Source organism: Semicossyphus pulcher, unplaced genomic scaffold (genome assembly GCF_022749685.1).
Source record: "Semicossyphus pulcher isolate SPU_LCO1_2020_fin unplaced genomic scaffold, fSemPul1.0.p SCAF_2, whole genome shotgun sequence".
NCBI lineage: Eukaryota > Metazoa > Chordata > Actinopteri > Labriformes > Labridae > Semicossyphus > Semicossyphus pulcher.
The window spans coordinates 19013948-19026072 of NW_027211693.1; the positions used below are offsets into that span (position 1 = coordinate 19013948).

Here is a 12125-nt window from a genome sequence, read left to right on the forward strand (position 1 = left end):
CTGCAGGCTATTATTCTGTGTAGCTGCAGCCGTGTATACGTGGGAATGTAAATATAACATCACTTAAACAAATTCACAGAAGGCCTCCTGCAATTTATTCTTTATTTTACCAGGAATAATCCCATTGAGATACAAATCTCTTTAGAAGGGAGTCATGGCCAAGACAGCAGTGTAAAAGGTTTCACACAAAAACAAACGACAGACACAGGCAGCAGCATAAAAATACTTTATAGGATTTAAGCTTTAATGCAGCACCTCGAAAAGTAATGCTGTTAAGTATTATGTCTGATTTTACGTCCACAATTTACAGCAGCACGCTGTGAGCCATAATGTCTCATAAATATTTTGCAGTGCTAGAAAAAAGCCCAACATTTATGTCACTCGTCTGATGTGGCACCGTAAATTGCAGACCCGCTGAAACTTTGTTAAGGACCCCACCAAGTGGTAGAAAAGTGGAAGTACACAATATTTTTGTAAACCATAACCCATAGTTCCTTTTTTGAATAACCTTTCTAGGGACAATTAAAACATATGATTCAATCAAAATTATATGTTTATTTATTTAGGGGAAATGGTGTCAGTAGGTTCACACTGCAACAGTGTCATTGAATTGGACCGGAGTAGAGTAGTGCATTTTTATCATATTATATATATATTATATATATGCAGGAAAACAGTTACAAACATGCAACAGGAAATACCAACAAATTAAACACAACAACAGCATTGCATAACATTATGGCAAAAAGAAAGAAATGGGCCTGAATGAATACATTGTAGAAATGAAGCACATTTATTTCAGACCTTTCTTTTACTCAATGAAGGTTTAATGACATGCCATATTGCTGTCATGATTTAAACTCAGACCGGCCACACAAAAAAAAAGGTTTATATCCAGCCACAGAGTGTTAGTCAGGACAAGGGTCGTCTTTATGTGGAGTCTGAGAGCTTGACTTGTTCCTGTGGTGTGTTGGAGTGTTTGGACGGTCTGGCACTCAGAAAAGTGGTGACCTGGAGTAGCCAGCGTGATGTTAGACTCCTTTCATTCCTCTCCTGGTTTGTGGTAAAAAAAACCCCCAAAAAACGGTGAAAGACGCTCTTGTTCACTTTCACGTTCAGTCGAGAGATTCTGAGCTGTGAAGACTTTCAGCTGATCAACAGCTCTCTGCTCATACTGCAGGTAAGACTCACTTCACTGCTGATCTTTATTTATATTGATTATTTATTGAGCTAAGATTTACACTTTTGAAAAAATGTCTTCTTATTAGAACTTAAGGCTGACATTTTGTTTGACTTTCTTTTTTAGACATGAGGCTTGTCTTCCTTTTTGCTCTTTTGAGCGGTAAGTCAGGCAATTTTATGAATCACTGCTAGTTTTTGATCTTAATTAAGCCGATTCTTTTTTAATTTGGGGACCATAATAATCGACTTGAATAGTCGGATGGAGCTACGCCACCTGGTTACTTTAAACAGATTTATATTCAGTCCTTTTACATTACTTAAAAATATTATCAACCATTCAAGAAGTGAAAATGAGGCTTCCCCCCATGTGTGTAAAGGACTGGTTAATGGCTTTATTATTTGTATTTCATAACCCCTAATGCCTAAAATAAAATAATAATCTGTTTTTATTTGTTGAGGGGTTTTTGCTGCCCCCTTTGTGAAGGAGGAGGAGGCAAAGCGATTCATCCGGCTGAAGAGGCAGGCAGGATACTGGGATCCACACCACTCTCAGAACCAGTGGGGCTACACCATTCAGGAGCAGGTAACAGTACACTGTGTAAAACAGAATGAGCCGGTTCGAGCAGGATTTGTACCAGTGATTGCAACAGCAAATATTTTGTCAGCCATTAAAGAAGCATTTATTTAACAAAGCATCTTTCTTTCTCAGGCAAACGAGTACTGGACGGCCATACGCACGGATGCTCAGTACTACATGGACATGAGTAACCTGATGTTTGACCGCTCTGTGGCGACGTGAGTCAGATAATCAGCAGCAAACTGTACTGTATCAGCTTTATTCTGCATGTGAACGCAGTTTGACCTCGATACGCTTCCGACTTTCCACAATTTCCTTGAACTTTTTATTCACTGTCTGTTTGGTTGTTCTGTTCTGTTTATGCTGCAGGGAAAACAACAGGCTGTATATGGAGATGCTGCGTAATGCACGAGCTCACCTGGACAGCCAGACAGGTGGACACAGATAAAAAAAAGAGGATAACAGAAGAGATGAGGAATCACATTGCAGACAGAATAATACATTAACATAAGTGTGAATTATAAACTGATCAGGAATATTGACATGTTCAAGCCTCAACAATGAACTCATTTTGTGAAGGCATGTGTTAGTTTAACTTGACTGTGTCTGTAGTGAGTGGACATTAAAGTTATAATTACTGTTAAGAGTGTGTCAGATGTGTTTAATATCCCAGTCAGAGTTTAAATATACAAGCAAAAATCCACATAATAAGGCTTTTATGTTGTCCATTTTGGTAGATAAAATATAAGGAAACAGTTTTTATATATTCATGATTAACTTTTGTTGAGTGTATGAATTATTTGATATAAAATGTGTCTGTAATCAAAGTTTATTCAATAAAGATTGAAATAAAAGCTAAAGAAATTGTGTATTTTTTTAATTTACATTTAATAACTGTTACAATTACGATTACCTCAGCCTTTATCATTACTCTGCTTCTCGCACTAATTTATTTATTTATTTTGCTAATCTTCACACTAGTCTACTACTATTATTGGCATTGTAACCGTAAGTATGTGTCTGTTGTTGTTCATGTAACAAGGACATATGTTGTTGTTACTCTCTTTGCCTGTCTCTATCCTGCATCTCCCTCTATCCCATTTTCGGCCCATCCAGACGTCTGTTCAACATGAGTCTGGTTCTGCTCGAGGTTTCTGCCTGTTAAAAGGAAGTTTTTCTGCCAATGTGCCGAATATTGCTAAGTGCTACTCATGGTGATTCATGTTGGGCCTCTCTTTAAATAACTTAACAAAGAGTCGGTCTAGACCTGCTCTTTTTGTAAAGTGTCTCGAGATAACTCTGGTTATGATTTGGCGCTATACAAATAAAATTTAATTGATTGAATATAAATTTAAGGATCTCTGTTTTGAATTTCACGTCTACCCTTAACAAAACTTGTGATCTATTTTACGACACTAGAGAAAGAGTATTATGTTTGTGTTATTCTTTGTTGTGTATTTAAAAGGGATGCTTTCTACATGTCTCTGTGGCAGTTTCACTTCACCTCTTTCATCGACACATTTTAGTATTTTTTCCTTCGTTTTTTTGTTATGTGTTTTTAATAGAACTTTCGTATGATATTATGAGCAACTTTAATATTCCTTGAATGGAGCCGAGGTAAATGTGGCTTGAATCACAACAAATAAAGCATCAAGTATTCAAAACAACTTTATTAGTGAGATAAAGTAAATTTGAACAATACAAATACTGTATTTTTGAAGGCTGTGTAACTTAAAGAAGAAATACAGTCTGAATTTATCCATTACACTATAATTTAGCTTGAAATGATTCCTCGAAGTGCAGCAACCAAAATACTGAAAATATGTGTTTCTGAGGAGGGTGAGAGAGACTAAATGAGTCATTAGCAAGAAAAGAGTACAAGCCACAAACTACAGCTCTGATAAATAATGAAGGTTAATGTAAACTAGCATGTCGAAGGTTGTTGCTGCTTTAATGTCTGTGTAAGGAAGCTCACATGTCGGTGGTGCCTCGAGAGAGTAAATAATGTTTTTACAATGTACCACTGAAAAGTACAAGTTACAGTTAGAGGTATTTTGTGCTTTGTGTATGTGATTAAAATAAAAACCCATTCCTAATCCTAATATCGTGACAGGAGTTATGTATCATCAGGAACCTGATGTTGACATCGAGAGTTTTAGATGGTTTTAAAGCTATACTGTACAGAGAGGAATCTGTTGCAGCCAGCAGAGTTAGCCAGGCCATCACATGAAGTACAGCAAATCAAGGCAATGAAACAAAGACTTCAGCTATGTACACAAATCAAGCCAATTGTTTAATGTGTATTTTTGTATGTTTTTAACCCAAGCTTGAATTCCTTGTTAAAATGACCAGCATGTGTGATCTAGTGTTCTGATAGCAGCATGCTACTTAAAGCCACTGTGTGTAGAGTTTGACACTTTATAACAGTCTGAAATGCAACACAGGCTGCAGCAAATTCACCTAAGATTGTCTTAAGTATTTATAAACAGAATGTTATGGCATTGTAATAATTTGGAAAATGCTGTCGTATACAAGGAAATTATACAGACACTGAATTAAAGTCATACAGAACATTTCACAGAGTGGATTTGGAAAAGAAACCTACTTATCTACAAATCAAAGAGTCGTAGTTCTCCTTTAAAAAAGCACCTGCAGTGGCTCCCAGTCGTAATGAATAAAGTTGCCTCCAGAACAGCCTTAAAAGCGGTATCGTTTATCTGCCTGTCAACGCACTGATCCGATAATGTATTGCCTCCCCAAAAAATATAGTGGTTTCAGATAAATTATGTTACTGTAACAATAAACAAGATTGCAGTGCTTGCAGAGTGTTATGTAAATCAGAGCTAGCAAATATCAACAATCAGTGTTTTTCCACCAATAATATGTATATTTCATTATTGCACTGGTAAAGAAGGGGTACTTGGTATCAGAATCAGTACAGGGAGAAAAAGAAACGTATCAGCAAGTCTTCAGTAACACATGTTTCATAGATGTTTGAAGGTGGATCAGAAGTTGTCTGTGAGAGGGATGTGTTATTGCTACTAGGTGGAAGGAGGATCCTCACTTGCAGCTTGAGGAGGGATTGTCATGAAGTTCTGCAGAGCTGGAGTGAAGATAAGGACGGTGCCCAGTATTGAGACAGTGAGGAAAGCCCAGAGGAAGATCCTGTCCAACACTTGCGCCACAAACTTCCAGTCTTGTACCACCTGGGAAATAGGAGAAAGGGGAGATCACAACACGAGATATTAAAATGTAGTCATTAAATCTGTTCAAATGATTACTTAAATCTTTCCTTTAAACCCACCTCACGGATGAAGTGTTCCTTGCGGATATGTCTGCTGATGTAGCGCACTGAGTGAATAGCCTTGTCCAACATGGTCGCCCAGGCCTCTTCCTCCTTGCTGTCAGAAGTCGTCTGTCCATGGGCTCCGCTGTTCCCCCTCTGGCCCCCTTTTCGTCCTCCAGATCGACCGGACTTCAGCTCCGGGCTCTCAGGAGCCAGCTCTGGGTAGTGGTAGCGATCGGTGTGTCCGCGCATGCACAGCAACCTCGGCAGTTTCTGAAGGAAGAGATTGCGAACCCACGGCGACATGGGGTGATAGGTGGCCGAGGAGCGGTGGTGCACGTTGATGACAAAGACGGTGACGATGATGGAGAGTGTCACAAAGATCATGATGAAGAGTAAGTACTCTCCAATGAGCGGGATCACCTTGGAGGAGGAGGGGATGATTTCTTCTATGACCAGGAGGAACACAGTGAGCGACACGAGGACGGAGGTAGAGAGTGACAGCTTCTCTCCTTCATCTGAGGGAAGGTAAAACACCAGCACGGTCAGAAAGGACAAACCCAAGCAAGGGATGATGAGGAAGAGCGTGTAGAACAGCGGCAGCCTCTTCAGAATGAAGGAATACGTAATGAACGGGTACGAGTACATGCCGTCCTTCCTGTTCCCTCTGGCACCCGTCGCATTGAGGATCTCCCACTCCCCGTTATCGAAGAAGTCCTTCCTGTCGACCTGTTTGTCGATCAGAATCAGGTCGACCATGTGACCATCGTACGTCCAGGAGCCAAACTTCATGGTGCAGTTCTGGCGGTCGAAGGGGAAGAAGGTGACGTCCATTGTGCAGGCCGATTTGTAACTAGCAGGGGGCGTCCAGGTGATGGTGCCATTGTACCTGACAATTGCTTTGGTCATGAGGGAGCCCTCAAAGCGCCCGTCAGCACTGAAGAAACATGGAACAAAAACTTATGTCAGATTTTCTTTTGTGGTTAAATTTTATCACATTATAAAGCATGTTTGAATAAGGCAATATGTACATATGTTATATTTATACTTCATTGCTATCACTAATATTATTATCTACAATAATAACAGTGTAATTGCAAGATGAAAGTAATTTGATTAAATGAGAGCAGCTCAGCGTTGCATAACCTTTATTATAGAGCTGAGATTAGTATTACAGTTAATTTAAGTTAAAGTTGTTTTAGTTATTTGAGCTTTGCATCAGTTCCTGGCTCAGAGCAGTCTTACTTCTCATAGAGGACGATGTCTGGGAGCCAGAGATTTTCAGAGGGAACTCTGATGGAAGTGATTCCTCCGTATTTCTCAGGATTCCATCGCAGCTTATAATCAGTCCACTCCTGGTCAACATAAACACAGGACACCTGATTCAGTATCATTTGACCAATGGACAAAACTTAACAATGCTGAGGTTTCCTTTTTAAACACACAAAACTTGGTGAAACATCTTTTAATATGTTTTCTACCCGTGGAACTGAATCCCACCACAAGAGAGTTTTGTGTCTACTTTAACTCCTTCGTATGCCTTTTACCAAAAAACACCTTTGTTGGGTTGTTTAGAAGGAAATAACTATGTTTTGCACTAAAGCACAACCTAACTCGTTCTTAAATGCCACGTAAATGGCATCTTCTTACTTCTTACTGGCTGGTTGGTACAAATGGAAAGATTGTAACAACATACAGTAGCCTCAGTTAATGGTTTGTGTCTTGCTTACCTGCCACAGCCAAACGTTAGTTGTCATCAGCTGGTTCTTTTCATCCTGAAACATAGAAACAAATTGAAAGATGAAAATCAGACCCAGAGTCTGTGGATTAAAGTCAGATTTCAGAATCAGAGTTCAAACAAAAAGGTCTTTACATCACCTAAAGTCACCATATAAATAATATCGTTTTTAACTAATATCAGTACATAAAACAAATATAATCTATGCCATTTGTATATAAAAGGTGTTGATAGTTTATAAAATCTGGAGTAAGCCTTGCTGTTCATTTCAGGTTTTGTGGTTGCCTCTGATACCTCACTTTGGTTCAAAAGTTTCACACATACCACACATCAACAAAGATTTCAAACATGGTTGAAAGTGATGTAACTTGTTTACTGCAACTTTCTCTGATCTGGTTGCTTTCATCATGGCTTTAGATTTGATAAGTGGACTAGATGAGAAGGTTGGCTGAAAGTAAACTAAGTCATCCTTTCCCTTTTCCATGAAATCAGACAGAATCTCATTTACCTGTCTCTGCCATTTCCTTCGCAAACAAAAAATGGAAACATGAAACCAGAGTGGGTGCATTGGACCGAGCTGAAGCAATATAAATGCAGCAAGAGATAAATAGAGGAGGACAGGAATAGAGAGATGGAGAGTGTTGAACACAGGTTTATTTCCACATCACTGGAGGAGAGTTTGAAAAATAAGGGAAAGACTAAGAGAAAAAGGCTTGAGAGAAACACAAAGATGCAGCTCTTCAGTGTATCCAGACCAGGCCTCAGCTGTCAAATTGAGTTTGATGTTTCGGTGCTCACATAAAGCAGAGGTGAACCATAATCTAATACAGAGCCATGCAGCAGCGTCACACTCAGGGGACAAACAGAGTGTAGCTGAGCTGCTATTAGCTCTCTTTCCAGCTCATTTTTCCAAAATCAGAGAGACCATCAACCTAAATCTTTCTTCCCTGCAGAGCCTTGAGAGGTCTCATCTCTAATATTCTTTGCCTTGCTTGGCTGTTAGGTGAAAGGATGAAGAGTTAAAACCAAACCAAATGAATATTTTAAGCCGTGAAGAGTGGCTCCTCCATTAGCGTCTCCTCTTGAACGCCTAAATCATGCCGACCTATCACAGGCAGCCTCTGAAATATTAAAGGAACACTCCAGAGAGAGAATGCATGGTTGAAGATGTGAAGAGAGTGTTCCAGATCTATTTCAGGACCACGGAAAGCTCCACACTGTGAAGCCACCACTGGCCTGTTGAGTTTCAGCACCATGGACAGCAACACTGCCCCGCTAAAACAATATGAACCAACCACAGCTAACTTTGGTTTCTGGTTCTAAGAAGAATATTTGTTCGAAAGCTGTTCACTCAGTTTGTAGGTCGTCATGTGCTGAGAATAAGATCACAATTTGCTTTTGCAGTTCGAGGATAATTCATGTTGAATATTTGATTTCTTGTTGAGTCTGTGGCTCATGGTTCTAAACCCACTGATCTCATAAATATTCAAAAAGTGGCTACGAGGTCCATGCATACTGTATAAGTGCAATCTATTCCTTTTTAAATGCCTTGTTGTTTTTTTGCAAACTTAGGCCAATAAGGGACTTCAACAGATTTCATATTTATGACTGCAAAACAGTTTACTGTATGTAGGATAAATTACAACGACCGTGATCGTAGTGAGTGTAGTTAGTGCACACAGTGGTTCAATAATGTGTTACGTGTTTTTGGATTAATATGGAGCTCTATGGCACAGACGGTTTTGCTATATCAAGCGTTTATCACAGACAGTTCTGAATACTAGAATCAGTTCCCCATTTTGGTGTTTTAATGTGATTTGTTTATGGTATGAAAAATATATAAAATATCCCAAGACTTATAGGATCAAGTCAGGATGAGGGTAAATTTGGGATTATGATGCTTTTTTTTCTTTTTTTTTTTTTTAAATAAAAGGTTAATGTGTTGGATTTAACCCTTTTACGTTTGACTACATTTCTCCACAAGTAGCTTCAAACTACAAAAAGCTTTTCTATACTGTTTATATAAATTATCTTTAACATGTGGTCATTAAAAGTGATAACTGCTTGTATCTAGATAATACTTAAAACATGATGACATGAGTGGCATAAAGCTTGAAGTCTTTTCAAATAATTGAATATACTGTACATTAATGTTTGATTGAAGTAAAATTAGAAACTTGCTGTACAGTAGACCACTGAAGAAAGGAACTTTTTTGTGAAGCTTCAGGGTTGTGTAGAAACCTTACTCGTAGCGATGGATCCTTTAGTAGGGCCGGTGGTTTCAAAGTCATGATTAGGATTGGGATTTGGATTGAGGTAAAGATAAAGGCTAAGTTTTGTAGGTACTTTTAGAGTAAGTGGTTGGTAATAAATGGATGCAATTCATTTCACACGGTGCATTGTGTGTGTGTTTGTGATTGCAGGTGTGTTCTCACCACATCAACCAGCTGGGAGATCTTGAGTCCGAAGCGTACTCTGATGGTGTCGTTGGCGTGCTGGATGGGCCTGACCCAGCGTTGGTACCCTTGGAAAAGGTTCTTCAGGAGGGCATCCTCCATCTCCGCCAAGGACACAAACTCATTTGGAGCTGAAACACAGAGGAGGAACGTGTTCACTGCTTTGTGTCCACCACTGCACCAGGAAGAATTAAGTAAGTGCTTGCTGTCACCACCCCTGTCCATGTCAGTGAAGAGGGACGGAAAATACATTTCTTTATATAAATTCACCCTTTGCATACGTTTCTTTGAAACATAACAGCGGTGTTAGTGTCAGTAAAGTAGGTCTTTGCTAAATTTTAGCCTTTTTCAAAAGGCACAGTCTGATGCATCGAACCCGGACATTTCAATGGTGGGTGCCTTACTTTCCCTGATTAATTCTAAGCTTTTACGCTTTAAGAGCGCATTGGTTTTGGTTAAAACTTTGAAATTCTTGACATAACACCGTGGACAGTAACCCTGCTGATACATCGTTAAATAGTTGTTGTTAAGATGTCACACTTTCCTTTTTCCAGGGACAATATTTAAATAAGTAGCAAACGGTAGTTTTGTGTATTCTGTTTATGAAAATTTAGACCAGACAGTACAAATATTAAAGGTTTGCTGTATTACAATGTAAAAAATTCATCTCGTGAAATTATGATCAAACGTGTAAAGTTTGTTTATCATGGTGGAAAATTTACAAAAACAAGTTTAATTTTGAATCCTGTGTTTGCGTGTTTGACTCAACAGAACATGTATAACACAAACAGAACAAAAAACAATCACAGCATTCATAACATAAATCCTTCATCCAAGTACAGAGGCAGGTTATGTAGATGGGACTACAGGACTGCATGAGGAGTGAGTGATACAGCTCTGCTCTGCACTGAGAGTTACAAATGGATGCAGAGATGACAGACAACAGAACTGTGTCCAGAAGCCAGGCAGTCAGCACACGCGTCAGCCTGAGGCGATGCGATGTCTCTGGAGGGACAGAGACAGTAATATTGACAATAAGGGACAGGTATAATGTCAGACACAGGGGGACGTCAACTGCTAGACTATGTGTGTGGTGAGGGAGTGTGTCGACCTTTAACCTCCTCTCCATCTGTCTGACATCATCATGGATGTATAAATGTAAAGTACAAGCAAACATGTTTAATTAAAGAAATTTCTATTTCACTGGATCACCTCTGTCTGTGTTTTAAAGGACTCAGCGAGAATTCAGGGAGCTAGAAATTGACATCAAACACCTGTGTGTTCCTGTGTGTGTTGCTGACCCATGGGCTTCAGGATAAACCTGGGCCCCTAAAACGTTATGCTGAACTGACATGCTGCTCGAAATCTCACCTGATGGATGCAGCATTGTGAAATAATTAACTGCATTATAATTACAAATCTATTGTTGGCACTTAAGTTGAGCGGCACACTGAAGCCTCGAAATGTTCGTGGTAAAAATGGTAAAAAAAAAATAAAAAATAAAAAGATTTCAGATTTTATGAAGCCAAATCAAAATTAGAGTTGATTAGCCATGAAATTCGATATGGGCAAAGTATTTCTGTGTAAGATTTATTTAAAGTAAAAAAAATGTTTGCATAAGCAGTTCATTTGAAGGATGTACCGTACCTCAGGGGTGACGAGGTCTGCTAGCGTGCGGAGGAGCAAATTTAAATCTTCATCCGACATGAATGTTTCCACACATGGTTTGACTTTGATGCTCGTGTTGATTTACTTTCCAAACAGGAACGATACTGTATCGGATATGTTAATGTAAAGCTATTTAGAGGGGAAAAAATGGTCGTCTTACCAGGTATGGCGGCAGAACACAGCGGGCAGGACACCGACAAGATGAGGGAGAGGAGAACCGTCAACTTCATGGTGTTGTTGTCCTCGCGCTCCCACGGAGCGCTCGCGCAGCCTCCTGCTACAGTGGGCTGTTCAGCGGGGGACACTGCACCGAGGTTTCCATCAGTAGTACGCGATATCGTGCGGTAAACGAGGTTTATTCTGCTGCAATCTGGCAAAGAGCGAGGACCCGTTTTGGGGGAGCATGTGGCCTGTGTTTCGATGCTGTGACTCCGGTCGAAGCGTCAAGGGAAGCGGCGGTCAGCGGAGCGGTGCTGTGGAGGAGGAAGGAGGAAGGGAGGGGGAGGGGTATCCGGGAGGGGCTGAGGGATGGAGCAAGTTGTATTTTTACCTCTACGGTTCATGCGTAGGAATGGGATTATTACATTACAGAACATAATGTATATATAACGCTGTCTTAATATTCCCTGTACTTAAAATCATGAAATTATACTTTAAAATGTATTTGAGCATTTTACAAAGGTCACTGGGGAACATATAATGACATTTTTGATATTTGTTGTTTCCTTTCAAAGAATATAAAATTGGAATGCGTTGTATTTAAAGTAGTGTGTGGCAAAGGCGGCATGCTATACGTATGTATGCCCCCCAGAGTCCTTGGCCACATCTAATTAGCAGATGTATTGAGATCAGCTGTGTATATTTCTCCTCCCAAGCGATGTACTGCCAGGTCACTTTCGCTCTTCGTCCACTAGAGAGCGCTAACAGGAGCACTAACTCAAGACATCATGTTGGAGCAGATAATCGCCTATGACAGGAAGGGCCTTTACTGTTATGTAGACATAGCCTCCAGACATGCTTTAAGGCACATAAAGATGGCATTTTCTCCATTATACAATCATAGAAAAGTAAGACCATTTCATGAAAGCAGCTTAATGGATACAGATTACTGGAACTAAACATACATAATCAGGTTCCTCTGTATAAAAACTAGATAGTAGAGCTAGATTTGGTGAAAATGTATCAGTAAAACCACATATACTGCTTTTCTTTCAAAGA

General features: G+C 39.6%; 2 protein-coding genes across 2 annotated transcripts; one reads left to right on the forward strand and one right to left on the reverse strand.

Moving 5' to 3' along the window:
• Window positions 1–1308: 1308 nt before the first annotated feature.
• LOC138597874 (uncharacterized protein C3orf85-like) lies at window positions 1309–2512 on the forward strand. Its single transcript, XM_069669407.1, has 4 exons — window positions 1309–1342; window positions 1641–1765; window positions 1892–1977; window positions 2129–2512. Exons 1-4 carry the CDS (start codon window positions 1309–1311, stop codon window positions 2205–2207), a joined length of 324 nt encoding a protein of 107 aa, XP_069525508.1. The 3' UTR covers window positions 2208–2512.
• Window positions 2513–3696: 1184 nt separating this feature from the next.
• Window positions 3697–11143, reverse strand: chrnb3a (cholinergic receptor nicotinic beta 3 subunit a). The gene is made up of 6 exons (XM_069669406.1): window positions 11068–11143; window positions 9219–9370; window positions 6776–6820; window positions 6291–6400; window positions 5064–5982; window positions 3697–4965 (listed from the first exon to the last, which is right to left on the reverse strand). The coding sequence occupies exons 1-6, from the start codon at window positions 11135–11137 to the stop codon at window positions 4801–4803; spliced, it is 1461 nt and encodes a 486-aa protein (XP_069525507.1). The 5' UTR covers window positions 11138–11143; the 3' UTR covers window positions 3697–4800.
• Between the last annotated feature and the right edge of the window lie 982 nt (window positions 11144–12125).